Here is a 23,143-nt window from a genome sequence, read left to right on the forward strand (position 1 = left end):
TTAATTTAGAAGAGTAAATAGAAGACAGTTAAAACCACACAAGTGATTAAAAACATCGTATTTCTCCACATAGTGCCAATTCCTTAATTTTGTCCCTTCACAGATTTTTTTTTTTTTTAAATCTTTTTAAAGAATTTAAGGATATACAAGTTTTGATGTCTACTCATTTTTTTTCCCACTCAAAGTTATGGTAGGTATACTGGCCACCTGAAAAAAGCAACATAAACCATTCCACACAGGTATAGTTCTTACTGCACAATAGGTAAATTACGAACACTTCCAAAGACACCATTCCTAAAAAAAAATAAAAATAAAATAAAAAAAAAAATAAAGATTCAAACACAAGCTTTCTTGAACAGTATTTCAACTTTAATGGAGTCAGAACTGGAAACCGTCAGAACAATTCCATACATCTTTATACAGACTTCAGAGCATGACTAAGTATCTATTACTTCCTATATACAATCAGCTGAAATAATACAACAGAAATACGCCCTAACTGGGAAATACAAACAAGCTTTTGCAAGATTATTTAGCTGTTTTTGATCGTAGCCGTCGCTTGATGATTAGATGATCACTTTCTTTCTCTTTTTGTTCTATAAAGATCTGAAAAAGATGATATTTCAAGGGTTACTTCGCATTTCTACAGAGACAAATGAGATGCACTTTTAGACCCATGTAACCAACAACATGGTTTTTCCCAGAAGCTGTTTTCAGAATGAAATTTGCCTATTATCTTTTAGTCAGAAGTCTCCAGGATAGAGAGACCATTTTAGTGCATCATAATAAGCAACAAATGCTGGGAACATACAAAATTCTGGTTTTGCTGAAACAAATACCGAAGTCCAAATAAAAATGTGATCTGAAAGCAGGTCTCGCTTCTAATCTCTAATACTCATTTTGTGAAACAGGAAGTGTTCAGAAAACATATTTTTAGCTTAAATTCCTTTAGCTTTCTCCAATTTTCCCAGGATTCAGTCTTTCACTTTTCTTTTCACTTCCAAGCTTCTTAGCTTCTTTTGTTCTGCATTTCTGTCATTTTCTTCATCCTCCTATGGACAGCATTTTGGTTTCTGCTGCATCCATTCATACAATTTACAGAAAATTCAATAGGATATCTTGGGCAAACGCTCATGATCATGAAGAAAGGACTGAAGAGAATGAAGAGACGTAGTTCCAACAGAGCAAGAGTACACTCAGCACTATAGTTACTGTCAAAACCATAAAGTTGGATTTCGGAAACAATATATCAAGTCCTGGCCTATAAGACTCTTTTAGGCTGACTCAGACAGGGCAACACAATTTAAGCGCACCCAGAAGGCTACCTAAACTGTGCTTTGGAAAAGCATGGATATATCCACATCCTAAAGTAACCCAAATATCAGCTGGGCATAAATGGAATCAGAAATTACCTTAGGTGCTCACTTACCCTGCAAGTTAATTGTACATGCAGACCTTTACCTTTAGTGTTTCAATCATGCTATTCCAAACCTATGGATCCCTTAAAGATCTTTATTTCTATTCTCCCTTTATACTACACTTAAATAAACACCAACTACTGGAAAAACAAATTAAGACTCAATTGCTATAGTAGAGGAAAAAGTAATCTGCCACATACCACAGTTCAGATATCTATGAATCCAAATATAAAGATATCTCCATGATTTCTGTATCACCTATACAGTAAGTCAGCAGTCAAACACAGAGAAGATAGGTGAGAAAACAGAGAAAATTAAGTAAAACAGCAGGAAGAAAAGATCAAAATGAATGGTTAGGTAGAATCAAGAAATAAGTCAGTACTTTCAAACCTCTTCTGCAGCTTGATCAGACCTTCAAGTTTGTTCCATCCTCCAATAGTTTATTTTAAGCCAAGATTACAGAAATACATTACAGTGGACAGAACAGTAACCTGTAATCACTTACCGAAGAAGCAGGGATATCTAGAGGGCAAGAAATGTCAGTTGAATACAGCTTTCTCTTAGCTCGTTTTGGCTTGAGCTCGTTTTCTTTGACACTTTCTGGTTCTGCAGTCTTGGGAGAGCTTATTGTTGCAATCAGTTTCTTTGCTAGAAGAAAAATTGTATCGTAAATCAATGTCTTACTGGTTTTGTGAGCCTCAAAATTAATGAATAAAGCAAGGTTTATTAAAAACAGTTTAAAAATGAAACAGATGTAGCCTGAAGTTTAAATATAAAAATTCAGAAGTAGTATTTGACTACCACAGTTTTCTACAGATGGAAACATTTTTCTATAGCTTCAGATGCAAAAGCTTAAAGGACACATTTAAATAGCACATTAAAAATCAATTAGGATTCAGATTTCACTGGACGTTAAACACTTCAACAGGAGTTGAACAACAGGCTTAACTTCTTTGCGCTGACAGAAGCACAGGGTAGAGTCAATTTTCTCTATATACTTGTATAGTTTTATCAAACTAGTACTATAAAGGAGATAAGTGTATGCATATTACGAACTGGAAGAAAAGAAGAAATGCTGAATAATACTAAATCATGCAAAAGAGGAAAAAAATACAGGACATGGTAATAAAGGTTACAAACTAGTACTCATTTGCTCAAATTAAGTATTTGCAGGGTGAAATTTTGAGTAGTCCGAATTTGGCTTCCGTTGATAATGATACATTGTGCTCATAGAACCAATCTGACAAACCTGGAAAATTTTAAAAATCCCATGATCATCATCTATACTGTTTTATAGCAGATAAGTAAGATGTACTCTGTAGCAAGTCAAGTTTTCAAGTTGGTACAGAGATCTTAAAATTAACTGTCCACACTGAATAACGACTGACCTTGTTTTAAGCAACCAAATAATAGTGTCTTTTAGAATTTAATGCTGGTGATTCCTTGTGTCCTCTGCTAATTTTAATCTTTTTTTTAAGAAACACAGTAACTCAGAGATCATGTCTTACTGTAGGAAAGAATAAAAATATATATTCTTCAATGGAAAGTCCTAGCAGTTAATCTTCCCAAGGCTATAACTGAACTTAACGATATCTATTAATTGCTTCATAGTCAGTTTATTGAAGTCTTCAAAATATTTTCATGAGCCATCGGCTTTCAGATTCTGTAGAACTCATCTTCCCCTCCCACATATGTACATCAAAAATCATTAATACATTTTCCACAGAAACAAAGCAGGGAGGGAGGGGGAAGAGGGATTGTTTATAGAACAAGGTAAGATTTGGAGTTTGGATTCAGTTCTTGATTTTTTTACAGCAGTAGGGCAAGTTTCTGAAATTGCCTTTAACTGTTTTACTGTAAGCAAGAACAAAGTAAATCAGGCATTTTGAGCTTAACAGTTATCATTGCTTTTATGATAAGTTTATATGCACATATTCCACACTGCATCCTTTCATTCCACTTGGTTTACCTTTCACACTTAACCTAAACTTTAGAACCATGTGGTCCTTGCAATCAAGACAGCCTTTTCTACTCTGCAAAATTCAATGTAGCTGGCCCCAGTTCAGACTCCATTATTTCATAAACGAAAGAACAACTTAATGCAGCAAACATGTCATTTAACAACATACACATTAATAGATTACAGTAGAAAAAAGCCATTCTGCAATGCCCAGAGAACATGGAATAAGCCTTATTTATTCTGTACAAACCTTTGGAGTGAATAATAGTAGGAGAACTTTGAAAAAAATCTCCAATTTTTTGTAGTGTTCCATCTTTCTTTTTAGCTGACTTTTTACTTGAAGTAGATTCTTGCTTTCTTAAGGGGTATTCTTTTCTAAATGACTGTGTAGTAGACATCTGTACAGAAATACAAGATCATTATTTAAGTTGAAAATTTACTTATCTTCAAGTTTAATTCCATTTTATTTGGCTTCAATGTTATTTTCAAGCTGACATTTTGAGCTTTGCTTCTGAGACCTCTGTTCATTATACTAACAATACTACCACAGCAAGCAATGTAGAAAATCTCATTTTTTACCCAGAAGAAAAAAAATTGTCAAAGTTTCACAGAATATATTTAAGGGCATGAGTAATATAGGAAACAAATAGTTTCTTTAAAAAAAAAATAGTAGATTCAAAGTTGTAGAGTATTTCATTAGACAAGCTATTCTACTTATAAATAAAACAGGAGGAAATTGATGGGGAAAATAAATCTACTGCCCATCCTCTGAACTTGCCCAGGTTACTACTAAGGCCTAAAATAGTCTTTTTACAATTGTCATGCACATAGATGACATGGGCCTCAGTTTTACTTCAAAGGCATTGCCTATAACATCACATATACTAATAGTACGTTCAAACTAGTCTTCATAACTATTCAGTATGCAACATCCTTCCCTTTGAATCTTTGTACACTGCAGCTAGTACACATTCTTGGCAAATACAGACTTACTCTTTTTGGTTAGCTTACGGAGTTTAGTAGGAAGACAACATAAGTGTTTAAGAATCCTATTCAAGTACATAGATAAGGATACTGCTGCATAAGAATGTTTGCTCCTTTCACAAGTCCACCTTTACAGAAAAGGCCAAACTAACTTCAAAAACAGAACAAAACCAAACCATTTTCTTGTTGCTTGTAGAAGGTGAATTAGTCATGGCAGATTTTGCATTTTTCTTGTTCTCACTTTTCACAAAATCCTAAGAAAATAAACAACAAATTTTAACTAGGATTCTTCTGGAAAGGACAATAATTACTTATATTACAGAAACAACAAATTTTAACTAGGATTCTTCTGGAAAAGACAATAATTACTTATATTACAGAAACAGCCACTGTTTAAATGCTATGACTAAGAGCAGGGAGGTTTTGGCTAATACTGGATAGTTAACTATTCAAATGTGAATTAAACATTAAACAAACTTGTGGAAGGGAACTAGAAATACCCATTGTCAAACCATTCTGACATTTATTATTTTCTTCTCTCCTTTATTTCCTATACTTTTGGCTTTAAGATATTTGACAAGAGAACACACAAATTGAAATTAACTCCATAAATCTAAATGTAAATTGAGATTTACAGTGATAACTATAAAAACAGGTTGGTAGTATAGTACCATTGTTAAGCTGTCATTAAAAGACTTTTTCTATCTTGTTAAGTGGTGCCAAGAGATTTCAGATAACTGATAGCCATACTGACGGATAACAGTGTCAGAAAAGGGAAAGAGGATTTTGTTCTTTGTTTAATTAGAAGGGAGTGTCTGCAAAAGATTTGGGTTTGTTTGTTTCTAAAGAAACAAAAAGAGATTTTGTTTTATTTTTTAAAAATTTGAGATGAGCAGTACATGGTTGTTTTAGCACCACAGGTTTCCCCTCAATCCTTAGTTTTAGTGCTGACAACGTGCTTTTCAGTTTTAGGAAGTTTAAAACACAAACTGTGTCTTTAGTAGACTTGTGACACTTAAAGTTACTCAATCATTTTATAATCTATTTCTGTTTGGCATATGTAACATGAAAATAATATTTAAGGGTAACATTCAGGTGAATAAAAGAGCAATGAGGTACTTTTAACTTTAGTTCCATGTTACTGAAAAGTTACTTAGCTAAATGTTATCCCATAAGGGTATGAATATGGACTACTACACTATGAAAGGATTTAAATGGATTGGTAAAACAGTCTTCTCTAGAAACATGGATAACTACGTTAGATGAAATATATTCATCTGTAGACAAGGTTTGGTACTTTTTCAGTGCCTTCAGAAGGGTGGTTATTTTTACACCTACTTTTCCAGCAGCCTGAGAGAATACTACTCTTGAAGAAAATTGGTTCAAGACACAAGAAGTTTAAATCAACTCTGAACGTTATTCCAGAATGAAGTGTTGAATTCCAGATGAAATAACTTACACAGCTTTTAACAGTTATTTTTGCAATCCAGGTTTAACAAAATGAGTTTAAGTACTGTTGAACACTAATCACTGAAGTGATTATTTTCCTTAACTATTTTACTAAGAGATTAAAAAAACCATATCACTGAGAATGCTTGAATGAGAAATGCTAGAAAAGCATCAGATATTTCACTCTGCAGCTGAGACAAGCTAATTCACTGAGAGAGATCCCTTACCATGTAGCCAAATCCTCTACAGGTCATCTCCCTCATACTCACCTGTCAGCTTCAAAAGTCCTTAGAAGTATAGAGATTCATAAGCCCCCCAGGTAGGATTACAAGTACGTAAGTACCACCACAATATGGCCTTAGGGTTTCATAGCCTTTATAAGTATCTTAGAGATAGCTGTGTTGGTGCTAATGCTGATAAAATGCAGAAGAAAGGAACATGCAGTTCAGGTAGGAGCCGTGAAGATTTTTACCACCTTGAACTGCTGTGGAGCCTTAGTCTCACATGTAAACAACACAGCACATTAAGAAGGCTGGAGCATATAACCTAGCACAATTGAAGGAATTAAAGAGGAATTAAGGCCTATAGAAAACAGGGAGGTTCAGGTGCTGGTGCAATTAGTTTTGTATAGTCCCTCTAAGTACAAAAAGATCAAAGAAAACACAGGCTGGAGAAATGAAGTCAAAGGAAGTGGTCTTGAAACTCTGAAATGCACTGATTAAGCCCAGGGGCTTAACTTGTAATTGCCTGTTAGAAGAGATTATAATTGATACCAATGATTGCCTAAACCAAAAGAAGCAATTCTATAGAACTGGCCTGTAATCCCAGAGATCAGAGCTGGAGACAGGAGCAAACAGTACCAGCAGGGAGAGAGAAATGTAAAAGGTAAAGAGAAAGTGCAAATCAGGGACAAGGGGCCAGAGTCTGGATAAGTTGAAGTCTATGACCTTATTCAACACAGGCCAGAGATCCACCACTTGGGGGGTGGAGGGGAAGAGGTTTAAATATACCCTAGATATATCCTTAGGATCTCAGTAAGAATCAGAAGATAAAGATAGGATTTTAACAAATTATCAGAGTAATACATTGAAAAATTGCGCAACATATTTTGTCATTTGGTGTAGGTCATACCTCATCCATCTCTTCACTCTTCCTTTTCTTTCTTGTCTTGAGCATTTTAACTGTAACTGGTAAGGTGCTGCCCTGGTGCTTCACCTCCATCTTATTGGGTTGCAGAGGTGTGAACTGGATTTCCATCTCTGGTTTTGGGAACCGACTAGTTTTTCCATTTTCTGTGGACACTTCAGAAGAGTCTAGGACTATTTCTGAATGGTCCTGCAAGCATATGGAAATTTTAAGAAAACAAGTTTTAAAATAACTATGAGTCAAAAAACTATAATACATATCCCTCCCAGATGGATTGCAAAGGAAGCATTCCATTTTCCAGCTGTTAGTTTTGGAACACTTATAATAGAAGTGAAGGAATCTACTTCAACTATAGCAGAGTTTAACTCCTATTTTCTAAAACTTTTTTGTTAAATTTTAAAAAGTTACCATTTCTATCTATGATCACAGAACTTAAAAGTTTTCCTTGCTGAACTCAGCCTGATACTTTGTTTCCAAGTCATTTTCCTCAAGGGCAGAAACAGCTAGGCACAGTTTTCACAGCTAGCAGTAGTAGAATTGACATGATTTTCTTCATCTTAACTCTGCTGCTCCTTAGGAACTAGGCAGTAATAGGAGCTTTTGAGAGAAAAATATAATCTTTCCCTAGCTTATCTTTAGGGAGCTTTCCCTTCCTCTTCTACACTAGAGGAGTTAATTGTGTAAGTAACAAGGTCCAACTGGCAAGCTACAAGCCAAATTCAACCTATGAGAGACTTCTGTGTCACTATTTGTTCTCTGGAAGAAGAGCAGGCATTCAGGCAGCACCACTGCCCACAAGCTGAAGACCTTGTCTTGTACCTGCTTACAGCCAAACCGCAAGAACGGCACAGTGAGGGTGGGATAGAAAGGTCAGGTTGCACAACTCTTCTTCCCCAGCAGCACTTACCTTCCACCATCCACCCAACCATGTTTTTCTTAGCAAAACCAGTAAGAAAGTCAGAGCTGTGGTCTCCCTGGCTCCTGCATCTCTGTGGCAGCAGCTCAGCTGCTGGCTAGCATACAAAAATGAATTCAGCAGCTGTTTTAATGAAACATGGAAGATGGGCTTGCTGGGGTTGTTGGTGGCGAGAAACAGCAGGTGGCTGCTACTACTGCTGCTAGTAGGGTCCCAAACAGACTAGCTGCTGTTGCTTCTTATGCTGGTTCACCCTGAAGGGTACCTTCCTCCTCTCAAAAAGGAAAATGATCAAAGCTCATGAAAAGCCAAAAGGTCACCTTCTTCAACAGGCTCTGCTGGGATTTTGAGTGGGAATACCAGCACCACTGCATTCCCAAGAATGGAATTGGCTAATAAAAACATTTTTCTTTATAACTGCTACTTCATGAAAAAGTTAGCAATCAAAAAGTTACATAGGAATGGCTAGTGTCATTAGCTAACAAAGCTACACACAGGAATCCTGCAGTGGAAGAACGCAAATCCAATTTACCCTGCTATTGCTCATCCATTTAAATGGGTTTATATATTTTTTTTTTCAGGTGACTTATCTAATAATCAGCCACTTCATAAGCATCGGCGAGAGGTAAGTTTTCAAGAGCACACAGTTGAAGTCAGATATAATTATTCACATGATTATGTTATACAGCTTTTATTTCTACCAAAAGCCACTAAATCAGGTGATCTGATCACCAAGAAAGGGATTTGCAGAATAAAACTTTAGAATACTTCAGGCAGCAGGACACATTTTCTTCCGTATTCTGCATTTAGCGAAATCCGTACAACCACATAAAATTTTCAAATTTAAAGTTTTATACCAACCTCATTTAATGAAGAGGCACTGCTAGGACATAGAGATAATGAATAATTCTCTTTAACCTTATTATATGTTACTGGAACACTTTGTCCAGCTATAGGATTAGTCTTGCTTTGTTTTTCCATAAACTGTAATTATTTAGAATGAGTAAAGATTATGCTAGACTGTAAACCTCAAAATATTTTGAGTTTTCTAAAGTTATAATATAGAAGCTCAAGCCCAGACAGCTAATGAACACCTGGGCTGAAAGATCACACAAGTTTAAGTCAGTAACATCTATTCACAATGTGATCATAAGATGCGCCCTGCTGGGTCTCACCAACAGTCCTAGTTCAATATTCTGCCTCCAACAGTGGCAAAGGGAGATGCTATTTAGGGATAATACGTGTGATCCTGGCCACCTAGTCATCTGTTCCCCCCATATTCTCCCAGCACTCTCAGTTGTTGTATTAGAAGTGTCAGAGGGTACACCTCTGCCTAATCCTCAGAGTACCTATTTATGAATACATTTATGGATTTCTACTACAAATTTTTCTAATCCGTGCTGACAGTACCTGTTTCCACCACCTCCAGAAGATCACTAGCTGCTTCATATACAAATATGTTATTTTAACTGTTTTAAAATTACCTCCTATTAGTTTCATCAAGTTCTGCTCAGTTCTTGCAGGATTTTAGGAAGGACAGTTCTGCCTTCTGTTTACCCACCACAACCATGATTTTGTAAGCCTCAGCCCCATAACCCTCTAGTGGCCTTAACCTCCTTTAATCAGAGTGGTAGCTTCTTAGCCTCTCCTTGCAAGGCAGGAGACACATATCGCCTTGATCACTTCAGTTTTTCTTTTTTATCTCCACTGTGTCTTTCCTGAGAATTATTTGACTTCCCTCCCAAAAACTTTACCCCATTCACCTCAACACCACCATAACAGTTTCTCACACGATAATCCTGTTAGCAGCCTCTCCTTATTCATAACATCAAGTATTGTTGCTACTGGCTTGAGGTAAATACTTCAGCACCAACTGTTCACAACAATTCTCTAATTTTATAACAAATATAACTAATTTTATGGTGCTCTCTCAGCTGCTATTACTAAGCTGTACAAAGCAGTAACCCTTCTGAGAGCTATTCTGTCCTCCCTCATACATCACAAGGTTTATCTATACAGCACTAGCTGAACTGATGAAGTAGCAAGAAACTATCCAGTCTTATTTGGCAGTAGACAGGAAAGACATGAAGAGGTGCATTTTGGCATTCAGTCCAGTTCTGCAACAAGAGGAGAATCACATCTTCTAGCAGCTGGGGAGGGACTGCTAGGAAATCCATGTTCAGTCCTGTTCATTATTAATTAGCAATGGACCCACATAGCATTAGTTCAGTTTAGCAGGAGAACTACCTCATTAAATACTGTTCATGTAGAACACAAGGGTTCAGTCAGAATCAGGAGTCTCAGTACAGCTGCAAGCCTTTTAATTTTTGTTCACGAAATATGCAAAGTTGATCTTTTCTTTGTGTAAATTTCCAATGTTGTTTTGTTTTGGTTTTAAGTGGGATGCAAGATACTGTTTTGTTCTTGTGAACCCCCATATGGGCTGGCAGCTCTAATTACAGAATCATCTCTATTACCACACTATAGGTGATATCATTATTAAAGTTGTTCGAGCTGAAATCCCCTTAACACTGACATAACCAAACTGAGATGACACTACAAATATTATGTCTTCAAATCTCTAGAACCTGGATTAGTTAACTAGTTTTTCCCTCAGGTATAGAAGTTCTATAATGTAGAGAGAGATGGTATTCTATTAACTAAAGTACTTTTTTTCTGAGAGCAAGCGTGAAAGAGGGAGAGAGAAAGAATGAACAAGAACTCAGAACTGAAGATATAGTTAAAGTATGAAGAACTACAAAAAGTAATGAGAGTTTCCCAATGTTGCTGAAATACATACTGAGAACACAATAAAACAAAAGTTATTAACAACATATCATTAGTACATACTTTCTATAAACATAACAAACACACCTCTTTGTTTACAGACTGATCTATTTTATCTTGTCCTTCTTCAGGTAAAGGTACTTCTGCCAAAGACTGAAGACTTTCATGGTTAATGTGTTGTTTCAATTCCTTTATAAAGTCATCTTTCTCAGCCAGCTGTTTTCTTAGTTCTTCTATATCAGCTTCCTTATCCTAATAAACATAGCAAAAATTGCCACAAATTGCAGGATTGGCAAAACAAATTAACATATACACGAGCCTCATTACAATTACTTGGTAACATCAGTTTTAGAATTGCAGGTAAAACAGTCAGCTATCCAACAAGCCAGTAATTAAATAGCGGCCACTCGTACATGAAAAGTGAAGAAAAGTCATATTACAGCCTGGGAAGATGTGATGCAAAATTTTTTATTTTACTCAGAGTTATAAGAAGTTCACCTCCCATTTGTTCAGGAAATCCTTAGTGCTGTGAAAAAGGCAGCAGATGTGACAGTTGTTTCAGATTTCCAGTCCAACTTTGCAATCAAAGAATCAAATAGACTTGAGTGTTTATTTGAACTACTAAATATTTTGAAACTTCAGTTACTGTTACAAATTCAGTTTCAAAAAAAACATAAAGCTTTTTTTTTTTAAATTAGCTGCAAATGGTTTCAACATGACAGTGTTTAAGAACAAAAAAATAGAGCCAAAATGCAAAGAGCAAGTATAGTGTTTTGCAGAATTAATGGATTAAAAAAAAATTTTAACAAAAAAATCACTGGGGGGGGCAGGGGGGGGGGGGGGAGGGGGAGAGAGAGAGAGAGAGAGAGAGAGAGAGAGAGAGAGAGAGAGAGAGAGAGAGAGAGAGATGACCTTTCCTGTATCCTTTAGTGCAGCCTGTTTCAGTTCCGCTATTTCTTTATCTTTTTGTGCGGTGTTAGAAACCAAAGTCTTGAGCTGTACTTCCAAAGCTTCTACTAATTTATCTCTTTCTTCACGCCACTTTTCAAGAGTGCTGTCCTTTTCTACCAGCTGTGCAGCAAGTCTTTCCTAAATGGGGAAAAAATAGGTTAGAATTGAACACCACTTCTACACACTACCTGAACTGTTCCGATAGTTTGGTTTCACATAGTTAGTACTATTTTATGGCCGTAGTAAACTTGAGAGCCTACATAGATCTTAAAAAGCTCACATAGAACTAGTTTCACTACAAATATGCAAAAGCAAACCATTCTTCAATTAGAAAACCTGTATCTATATTTATACTCTTTGTGAAGAGAATTTTTGGAAGAACTACCTCTCCTGTTTGCTTGCTTTGTGATTTTATTACTAACAAGCCTCAGGCAAGCAAAGTCACAGACAAAGTGAGAGTAGTCCTAAGCTCCTGACATCCTCCTGTACTAATTGCAGGTCCAGAAAGTCATTGCTAACTACTTCTAGATGCAAATATAGTTTTAGATTGTACAGATTCATATAAGAATTCCATATGCTTAACAAAATTACAACCTTGACTGCAGTCCAGTGAACAGGCAAGGTATCCACCTTGTTATTAACTATCAGTCACTCTATTTTGAAAGCGATATGGAAGCAAAACCACTAGCATTTTGACCAAGTATTTTTACTTTATATCTGGAAAGAAACTTTTTTTTTGTCAGCTTCTGCTTGCTTTTTCTCTTCCTTCTAAAGCCTCGTAGGCTTTTCTTTTTTTTGTTGCCAAGCAACAAATCCCGTTTTTCAAAGCATGTTTTCTTAGCTTCATTAAGTAGCAGCTTATTTAAGTGTAGGTTACTTATTGGTGTTTTACACATAAGAGGAAGTTTGAAGAATTTATAGTGAGGTGGTGTTGGTGACAGGATGGAAAGGAACAGAAAGGAACAGACATGTTAACTTTCTTTACATACTAAGCTTTTTGATTTTGTGACCCTCCTATTCTTCCCTTTTCATACGGAGAAGACCTCATCTAGGCTTTGCCATGTGATAAAGCAAGGGGACTTTGACAAAGGCCAGCTACCCTCAAGTGCCCGCACTGTCGTCACTTGACATGAGATTTGCTCTGTACTGAAGACTTACACTAGAGGACTCTGCTGAGACCTCCAGTCACTTACAATTTCTGCTTGTTGTTCTATATGACGTTCTCTGTCCTCTGCAAATTTTCTCATTTCTCTGTTGCGATGGCTCTCAGCTTCTTTTACTTGTCTTATGAGTTCCATTTTTTCCTCCAGCCACTTCTTTCTATCAGTTTGATACTTTGCCTCATTTTCCTATTTTAAGGAAACCAGATATAAAACCATAGGTAGAGATTAAGCAAAAAAAAAAAAAAAGTCTTAAAATCCAGATTAACATTAAATGGATTTGTTTCAAAAAGATAACAGAAATACTAGCACAATTTTACTCCAGCGTATTCCCAAGTATTACATTCTCATTTTTTCTTCTCTATTGGAAAAAGATTAACAATTTTCAGCACTACTTATGCAGACTGACACATCTTCATGGAACAGGATTTTTTTCCTCTAAAAATGCTCTGGGTAAGTCACAAGAGCTATAAAAGTTACACCAAAAGTAATGGTAAAGATACCCTTTTAACTTACAAATTCCCAATCTTTTATGCTGCCTTTCAGGACATGTTAGAAAACTTACTTCTATTTCAAGACTGAAAGGCAAAGAATGCAGTACAGTTTGAATGGTAGGCAGAGATAGTGCGTACCTAAGAACATCTCTTTAATCCACGGCAACTTTGCCTCCTTTTCTATCACAATCAAATCTCTTGTCAGACATTCTCCCATAAGACACTCTCACATAAGACAGAAGGCACCTGAAAAGCTGCTTGGAAAAAAAGTCTACTTTCTAATCCAAGGAGAATTAGAGGTAAATCCTCAGCCTAATGGGAAGGGCTTACAGGTCATACAGCAAGCACAAGATCTTGAAAGAGTTTGATTTAGTTGCCCAAGCAACTGACAGGAAAGAGGTTCGGATTGGATATCAGGAGTTGGATTCGTTGAGACAATTGTAAGAGGAGTCCAGCTACAGAAGCGCCATTCATAGTAGCATAACACAGGGAAGGGTGTGCTCCATTATCGGGCATCAGCGATGCCGTATATTACGAAGACACTGCACCCAGAGTTTTCTGCACTGGTGCACTGCAGCTTTTAGAGGAGGTTTCCTTTAGCACTGCAACAACTTGCCATATCATGCCCTAGCTATTGAAGATAGCAACACAAAATATTTAGACATCTAAATAAAAGTTATGGCTTTAAAACTAAGTATGAATTACATCACCATATTTTACCTTCAATTCTTTTTGCAGCTTTATTAATTCCTCATTTTTGTTTATGTTTTTCTCCTCATTATTGCTCATCTTTTGCTGCCAGTCACTATCGCTCTGGTTATTCAGCTCTCTATATTTCTGCTTCCATGCTTCCAGTTCTAGTCAGTACACAAAATGAGGTTACATAACGTATAGTTTCAAATGCTTATTTGACCACATTCACATCCTTCTACTAAAGTTAGTAGGATTTATCAGCTATGACCACAAAGGACAACAGAAGCCTTTAACTGTTAGAAGTTTGTTGTGTACTACATAACATTAATTCCTAAATAACAGTCAACAAATAAAAACAGAATTTTAAAGCAGCTATCACCATACATCCAAAACAAATTTGCCTCCCTGCTCCCTTTCCATGGAGAGATTACCCAAAACTAATCTGTTGGTCTCTTCTAATTTGGCTTCAAGCACTTGGTCTTGTTCAATCTGAGTCTGTTCTTGTTCTTCTAATGTCATCCGCATATCCTCAATTATTTTTTCCTTTGCACACAGATCTGAAGATTTGAAAACAAATTTACAGATTAGCCCCCCCCTAGTTCCCCCCATTCTCTCTCAAAGTGCCTTCATTACAAGTCATTTCCCCCATTCCCTGAGATCAAAAGCTCTATGAGAAAGAAATAGAGCATCTCTACTGAACTATCCAAATCCAAAATTCTTAAGTGATTCTCATCAACTTGATTTAGGTGAATGTGTTTCAGTATAATGTCAGTCAGATTATGGCTTGTATTATATAAGAAACTAACCATTGTTCAACTGCTAAATGTTTATCAAACCTGCAGAAATTGTTATTGTGCTAGTTCATGTTTCAGTGTTTGATTTTGTTAAAATGGCAAATAAACACCAACATTTAAGAAGTTAACACTGATACAGCAAATCCACACTTTCTCCAGGGCTTATGTTTCTTATTCTGAGACTGTTTCTTTGCTTTCAAACATACCTGCTAATAATGATTCAATAAAATTTAGTTCCTGACTAACATTTTAATGTCCAGGTTGGAGTTTCTCAGTATTTTAAAATATAAATATACAAGACACTCCAAATTTGTTAACAACATGACAACTCATTATGTTGCTATTCCACACACACACAAAAAAAAAAAAAAAAAAAAAAAAAGGAACAATAATGCCTTTTTCTGACCTTTACATGTTTTCTCGTACTGTTTGGAGATTTCTTCCAGCTTCTCATTATTCAACTGCTCCTAAATATCACATTGAAAGGAAATTAGAGCAAACATGTTGAAAGAAACAAATATACATGCTAGAAATGAGTAGCTTTCCATTCTGAGCTTTAATAAGTAATGAATAAAGTAATGAATAAAGTATTTAAGACAAACAGTCCAGAATAAATAAGTTTTTCATATAGTGTAAAGGAGCATTCAAGCTGATAAAAAAAAAAAAAATGTTTAGAGGAAGACATTACTACTAACATACCTAAGTGTCACTATTCAGAATCAGAGTATCTGCAGGTATTAAGTATGTATTTACTAGGCAGATTACTTTATTTAAAACAACTCAACAATGCCCTGCAGTGAGACATTCTTTAAACATCTTTCCTTCATCCATTAAAACTAATTTCAGCTGGCTACTCTTATTTTTACCCCAATTTCTGTAAGCTTTCTCCGGTTGCTTGGAAAACTTGCCTCATTAATGGATTAGTTAAAAAAAATTAAGAGCAAGTAAAATTTTTTTAAAAATAAAATACCTTTTTAAGTTGCAGGATTGTGCGCTGTTTGATCTCTAATTCTTCACTAAACTGGTTTTTAATTTTCTGAAGTTCATTAACTTTGTTCCTCAGGGATTTCTCTTCAGATCGCATTGTACACACCTGTAACAATGCACAAAGACAGCAAGCAAAACTAACATTTAGCTATGAGCCTTTTACAATCTCTGTAAGTTATCTAAATACTTTAATTAAGAGTCAAATTTTTGCAAGCATCTTAGCTAAATTTCAGAGGCTAGAAGTGCACTATACTGTACATCCTTCCTAGGGAAGGATTTGCACTATAGAATAGAGTATTATATTTGGCAGGGGAAAAACAAAAAACAACCCACCCCCCCACCCCCCCCAAAATCCAAAACAACACGCCAAAATAACCCAAACAAACCAAAACACCAAAGAACCCACCAGGAAATAGCTTAATCAAACTACAAATTCAGTTGCCCTAAAAAAAAAAAAAAAAAAAAAAAAAGGATGTTTTCTGACACATGATGCCATCCACTCCTTGCTACTTCTCAGAGGATTATACACTGAATGTTGAGTAGGAAAAGGTCCTCAAATGTTAGGCTGCTGGGGAAGACAAGTAACACTTTTTTAAGGCTTAACTTTCAAGCCCAAACTCTTGCAATAGTCTTTTGGATTTTAAGTTCTTGTGATATCCCATGAGGTTCTATGAAATCCTACTGTTTGGTAACTAAATACTAACAATTAAGATTACTAAAAGTTATTCCATTTTTTAATTTCTTCTCCCCAACCTTAATAGAAAACATAGCTCAGATTTTAAAAAGTCTCTAGAAGTTAGTGCTTTCCTTTTCTGATTAATCCATCTTTTCCTCCCAGAGATCAGCATTTTCCACAAGTCTGAAGTCTGAGGCTTTGAAGTCAGCACAAATAACAACGTAAGGCTACTGTTGTTATAAAGATTAGAAAGTCCTCCTCCATAACCAGATTAGCTATAGTTTTCACAAACCTTTTTCAAGTGTATTATTACCTTTTTAATAAAATTTACTTCCCCTCTTCAATATCTGTACTAATCCATGTCTTGAAACGTGGCCTTATCTTTAGCTTACAGCTTCAATGGCAATGTAACTTAAGAGTCACTGTTATTCTAAATGTGTCACTCAAAATAGCATTATTATGAATCACTTTTAATGTTTGTAGCTTGAGATTTGCGAAAACAGGTTTTAATAACAGAACCCTAAGCATAAACATGCAGAAGAAACATTTGGCCTATGGTTACCGACCTCTTTTTGTACTTGCTGAATTTGTTTCTTGGCATCAGAAAATTTCTCTTTCAAATCTGTATATTCTTCCTCTTTCCTCTGCAAATCTTTTTTCAAACTCCGTACAAGGGCAGAGGTCTCCGAAAGATCTTTACGTAGCCTTGTGTTAGAAATTAAGAGATATAAATCACGTTAGTGTTACAAATCACATGTTACACAGCTTTTACACATTAACTCATGCTCTTCACTGGTTTTATTCATGAGTAGAATCTCAGATCTATCAGATCAATGACAAGCTTTATAATTTTACTTTTGGATTTCAGCTTCTTATTATATGACCCTGAAGTAACAAACTGCTCAGGTTCACTTCTGAACATTGCAATTTTTTAAATTTTATTTTTCTAAGCACAGTAGAGCGACCCTTTTTATTATTAGGTGTCCTTACAAAGTAACAAAAGGAACAAGGTTAATATCAAGTAAGTTTAAGCTTGATATCTACATCCCAGACCTTGTAAGGATCAAAATAAATAAAAATCAAAAGAAAATAGAAAAAACAATAACATTGCAACAAGTACTGCTGTTACAAGTACTACAAAGTAATTAAGAAGTTTGATAGGTTTATTTTTAAATGGTCATATTTATTTAAAAGAGTTTACAGTAAGACATCTTGGATTTTTACTTTAAAACCGATAGAAGGTTTTTTAGATTCTATAACCGACAATACAAAACAAGGCCTCACAAAAGGAAAACCTTTCAAAGCTTTACAAGCACCGGGTCGGGGATCCCCAGACCTTCATGCTAAATTGTACTTTGGAGTATATGCAGGTACCAACAGATATGGCACTAAAGAAACCCTAGTCAGGAGTAGGGCTACATAGCATCTTAAAGCTATTTTTACATGATTGCAATTTCCTTACCATATAGCAAATATAATCTCTCGGATACATTCAATCTCTTATTTCTTGAAGATTTAAAAAGTAGAGGGGGCTGAGGGAGGTTCTACCCATCTACACCCATTAGTCCTTCAAGTTCTTATAGTAGACTGTGTTCACCTACAATAGCTATTACCAAAACCAGCTGTTTACTGTTTACTCCCTAGGCTTTTTTTTTTTCCTCTTTCTTCTTTTCCTTTCTACCCTTCAGTCCTTTTCAAAGAAAATGTTGCCTGCTTTTATAAAAGTTACAGGATATAACATTAAACTATATCTGATTTCCTCCAGAAAGGGTATGCAACATAAAACTATTAGAAATCCCCAAATAATTCTTAATTTCCTTGCATGTTCCTGTTTCCACCTACAATAGTTCCACATGATTTAGATCTATATTTTTGAAAGAATATACAAACAGGTGAGGAAAACATAGCCAGCAGAATATGCAAATAAAAAATTCAAGTAATGTATTAAAACTTCTTAAAGAAGCAGTTTGATTAATAAAGGTGATAAACATGCAGATGTGTTACGTCAAAATAAACTGATGTTCACAGAAGGTAGTTTTAACTTGAGTCTATTCTCAAAGGGGTATGAGTTATCTCATTATTTACTTACAGTTCTATACACTGTATTTGCTCATCTTCATTTTTCTCCTTTTCCTGAAGAGAGTGTTTCATGTTCTCCAAGCTGTTCATCAACTGCACAACTTCCTCCTTCAGATTTGCTTCTTGATCATTTAATTCTTTCAGTTTTTTGTCTGAATCAGTACACTTCTCTTGCAGAGCTACTGTATTACTTTCTAGATTTAAAATAATAGATTCTTTTTCTTTAAGTACTTCTTCTAACTTTGTTATGCTGACATCTTTAGCTCTAAAAGCCTCCAAGAGGCATTCAAGCTCTCTTATTTTTCCCTTGTAGCTGGTAACTTCCTCCTCAAACTGTGCAATTACTCTGTGATCTTCTGCAGCCTGTTTTTCAAAATCCTGGGTTTTCTTCTGGATTTGCTCTTGTAACTGATTCATAAGATCTTTTTCCTTTATGGACTCACGATCTTGATTTGCAATCTCATTTAATTTTATTTTTAGTTGATTACTATAATTCTCAGTGTCATGAAGTCCCTTCTTTAAGTCTTCAACTTGTTGAAGTAGTTCTTGAATCCGCTGACTTTTTTGTGAAGAAGCCTTAACAATATTTTTGCATTCTTCCCAAATGCTTTCAACACTGCAGTGAAAGGAGCTCTCCAATCTCAGATCTGCTGTAAAAGCAGTTTGGGACTGCATGCATACTGGACTCATTTGAGCTCTCTCTGGTTCATCTTTTTGAGAGTCTAAGGAATCCTTTAGATTAACTAAATCAACATCCATAGCATAAGACTCTAAGTGACATTTATACAACTCATCTACTTTGGACTGCATTGTTTTAATTTGTGACACTTTATCAATTATATTTTGTTTGGCACCTTCTAGTTCATCATTTAGCTGAATAATCTTTTCTTCTTGTTCCCTATTTATAACTTTCTGTTTGTCCAATTCAGAAACTATCTCCTGATAGTCAGCTCGACACTGCTGAAGTTCTTCACTTAAGCCAGAAGCCCTTTTTTCAGAAGCAGAGAGCTTGAGATGCAAGTTTGTTATCTGCCCACTGAACTCTTCTTGTTTGCTTTTTTCTCTTCTGCATTGTTCTTCAAGTGCAGCTAGCTGACCTTCTAAGGTTTCAGTTCTTTCCTTCAGTGCTAGTATTTCTGCGTAGTTCTCAGAAGTACTTGTTTTCACATATTTGGTTGTCTTGTGCTCTAGAGAGTCATCTTCCCAACTCTCCTTCATAACTCCTAAAAAAAAAGACCACCATACAGCTGAGGTCAATTAAAATCAATAGTACAAGTCACTAGCAATACCAAATAGCAATTATGATATGGAAAATGGTCACCATCTGAAAGACACACCCTCATATCATATGGCATTTTGAAGTCTTGAAGTAGTTAAAGCCCTCTGAATGGTTTAACATACAATAGGTGCCTCTTCAGCTTCTAGACATAGCAGCAAGAGGTGTTCAGGAGCCTTAAAGAACACTTTGCCATGCTCTATTCCAGCCTTCGACTCTGCACCACTAGTAGAAAAATCTTGCTAGTTTTACTAATATGTAGTAATACCTATAAGCTAGATAACATTCACGTTATATCTAGTTTCTACCTTCACTAGTTCAACAATCCCCTTAATATAGCCAGCAATCACCCATTCAACATTTAGAAGAGCAATGGTATCATATACTTTTCTGAGAAGTTTTATTCATACTCTATCCCCTTACTTTAAAAATGAAGCTAAAAATCCAGCACAAGTTTTTTGCTTAGTGTTTGGGACCTTCCTCTCTTCTTTTTGCAATTGGTTCTAAACTAGATATAAGGATAACTATTTATGCCACACCTAATGTGTTGCATATAAAGTTCTCCCAGAAAGATGTACAACATTCCATCACAACTCCAAATTTCCATAAGTGTTTTATTAGCTTCAGAATTCTACCTAAAATCACATGCATTTCACCACCTTCAAAATTGACTCCAGCTGTATTTCACACAAGTGTTTTAGAATCCAACTGTGTCCATTTAGTAACATGCATGCTATGTTTTAGTATTAAAATCAAGCCTGACTCTCTCTAAGGATTAGGTCATCACAACTATGTACTCCAGGGAGATACTATGGATTCTTGTGAGTACTGCAACTACAGTAAGGTGGAGTTTGGCAGTCATGTCACTTTGGGAGCATTAAGCACATGGGTACATGTGTACTGCATGGAAACATCCTCTGAACAGATCCAACAAGTTTTAGAGAGTTGCTAACTTTGAGTCACTAACGTAAAGTCATACAGAAACATTAGCAATAGTGTTTTCCATCTCAATTCAGGTTTTGGTTTCTGATTATTTTTTAGAGTGATCAAATTCCACAGGACACTTTTTTCCTCCTGCTTTTCTGTATCTTTTCTTTTCTGTTCCAATTAGACATATCAAGTGCTCCTGCTAGGTCAGACACAACAGCAGCTTTACTTTGGCTTGTAAAGCCATGCTTCTAGACCTTACAAGATTAAAAGTTTTGGATTGGGAGATGGTTTTCTATGAAAGCCCAGCTGTGTAGTCCCAAGAAAATGTATCAGACAAAATACTATATATTCCTCACACTGGACATGAATTTTACATACTTCACTAAAAGGGAGAGGAGCTGAGGTGTCTTAAGACATATTTTGTGATCTAAGGTGGCAAGGTGAAACAAGTAGCAGAGCTTAACCCAACACCTATAGTGAGAAGGTTACGATCATTCACAAGAGGATTTAGAATTGGTCTAGATGCTGTGTACTGACAACCACAATCATGCAGCAAAGAAGGATAAATATTAGTGCAAGAAGATACATGACATTCAGTCCAGAAGCTTTTTATGTAGGAAGTAATAAGAAAGAAAAAGCCCCACCCCAAAACATGGGAGGCAAGTCCTAGAGAAGTGTACAAAAACCTGAACTTCAAGACAAGATAACTTATCTTCTCCCAAAATAAACTTTGGTCATAGGCCACTAGCATATCTAAACTCTATGAGAAAGTCACCACAGTGTAGCTGTGCTCATTGTTCTATTTTGCCAAGTACATTTAATGAGAATTGCTAAATGTAAATATATACATTAATAAATTTGATAATTATGGAGCATCTAACAACTCATTTTTCAAATCAGATGCCTTATATTCTCAACACCCACAAAAGAAACATATTTAACATGACCGAATAGTCTGTTCTTCCCAACAGAAAAATCTCAGTGCTGACATTAATTGGCACTGTTAATTATCCACTTGAATTTCTTGTTTGAAGAGAGCTATCACATTTCTATTTTTTGGTTGTTTAAATGAGCTTCAATCATGAGATTATAACAAACCTACTACTACCTAGTATATCAAGGAGTCTACGTCAGCTTAATTTCCCACCACCTTCCTGTAACATTTATATCTGTGGCACCATCAAACGGTCATGCTAGGATCCAATATTCATCCCAACCAAAGATGGCAGAGACAAATCAGAGATGTGTCTGGTACAGACAGAAGCTTCTCTTAACAAAGACTTCATATGAGACTTATGTGAACAAGTTGTAGAAACATCAGAAATGCTCTACTGGATCACACACCATCAGTTGACCTAGCCTAATATTTTACCTCCTTTTTCTACTGTTGGTAGGCCCAGCCACTTCCTATGGACCTTTCCTGATATAGAACAATGGGGAATGTTGGAGGAATATGAGACAATACATCCCTGCTTAACCCTTTCAGTATCTATGTATGAAGCTGTTGGCTGTTAGCTTGTCTAACCACTCCTGGAATCTGAAAATTATAGGCCTCTCCCACCTTCTAGGGCAGCAAATATTAGAAGTTCACTACCCACTGCATGAAGTGCTTTGTTCCATAAACTTAAGCTGATCTTCTACTAGATTGAGTGTGCCCTTGTTCTTTCACTGCAGAATGTGATGACTGACAGTCCCGCATTCAGCTTATTCACCATCTGTATCCTCAGTTTTCTGTGATCATGTGAATTTGACAAGTCTCCTTTCAACATGTTTTATTTCTCTTTATGGAGATAGATATTTTCTGCTTCCCATTTTTAATCTTATTTCTCTTTTTTTATCCTCACCCAAACAATGCCTGGAAAATTTTCTTACTTGGACCTATTCTGTGGGAGGAAGGCAAGCAAATAAGGGACACAAAGGGAAGACCTTTCATTCTCCTTTTGCATACACCTTCCATAGTTCTATGAGAAACTGAAGCCCAGCAGTGTCCTGAAGTCAAGTTAGAGGCAGGCAGATCTTACAAATACCGTTTTGCACAAGTCAGTCCCATATAGCTCAATCTCACTGATGAACAGACTTTAATGAAATGGATAACATAAGTAGTGGTGTCCTTTTAAGTTACACTTAATTATCACCCTTATCCTTGAAGGTCTTCAATTGCAGCTAGTTTATTCACCTTGTTCTAAAAAGACTGGTTAGCTCACAGATAAAGCAAGGAAAACAAAAAGATTGGAAGTGCAAATGTGAGAGCTGCACAAAATATGCCACCTGTGGACTTAAAATAATTTTACTTCCATTCAAGTGGGAAGATTTTCTCCTTTGCCAGCACTGTCACCTTGACCAGAGCTAGTGTGTTCACAGCATGTATACAGAATGAAACATCAAGTTTCACAGTACATACTGTATGGCTGAACAATCAGTAAGTCATTGACACCTTTGAGGC

General features: G+C 35.9%; 1 protein-coding gene across 3 annotated transcripts in view; it reads right to left on the reverse strand.

Moving 5' to 3' along the window:
• Positions 1–357: 357 nt before the first annotated feature.
• Positions 358–23,143, reverse strand: part of KIF20B (kinesin family member 20B) — a 44,383-nt gene continuing 21,597 nt past the window's right edge. For all 3 annotated transcript variants that reach the window (XM_075504868.1, XM_075504867.1, XM_075504865.1), the window contains 14 exons: positions 18,505–19,717; positions 16,982–17,120; positions 15,723–15,845; positions 15,159–15,219; positions 14,390–14,515; positions 13,986–14,122; positions 12,805–12,960; positions 11,573–11,749; positions 10,748–10,912; positions 6,943–7,146; positions 4,539–4,616; positions 3,629–3,776; positions 1,924–2,066; positions 358–606 (listed from right to left, as the gene is read on the reverse strand). In XM_075504868.1, coding sequence (XP_075360983.1) covers positions 529–606; positions 1,924–2,066; positions 3,629–3,776; positions 4,539–4,616; positions 6,943–7,146; positions 10,748–10,912; positions 11,573–11,749; positions 12,805–12,960; positions 13,986–14,122; positions 14,390–14,515; positions 15,159–15,219; positions 15,723–15,845; positions 16,982–17,120; positions 18,505–19,717 — 2,948 coding nt within the window. In that variant the 3' untranslated portion in view covers positions 358–528. The remainder of the gene's footprint in view (positions 607–1,923; positions 2,067–3,628; positions 3,777–4,538; positions 4,617–6,942; positions 7,147–10,747; positions 10,913–11,572; positions 11,750–12,804; positions 12,961–13,985; positions 14,123–14,389; positions 14,516–15,158; positions 15,220–15,722; positions 15,846–16,981; positions 17,121–18,504; positions 19,718–23,143) is intronic.

Source organism: Mycteria americana, chromosome 6 (assembly GCF_035582795.1).
Source record: "Mycteria americana isolate JAX WOST 10 ecotype Jacksonville Zoo and Gardens chromosome 6, USCA_MyAme_1.0, whole genome shotgun sequence".
NCBI classification, from domain to species: domain Eukaryota; kingdom Metazoa; phylum Chordata; class Aves; order Ciconiiformes; family Ciconiidae; genus Mycteria; species Mycteria americana.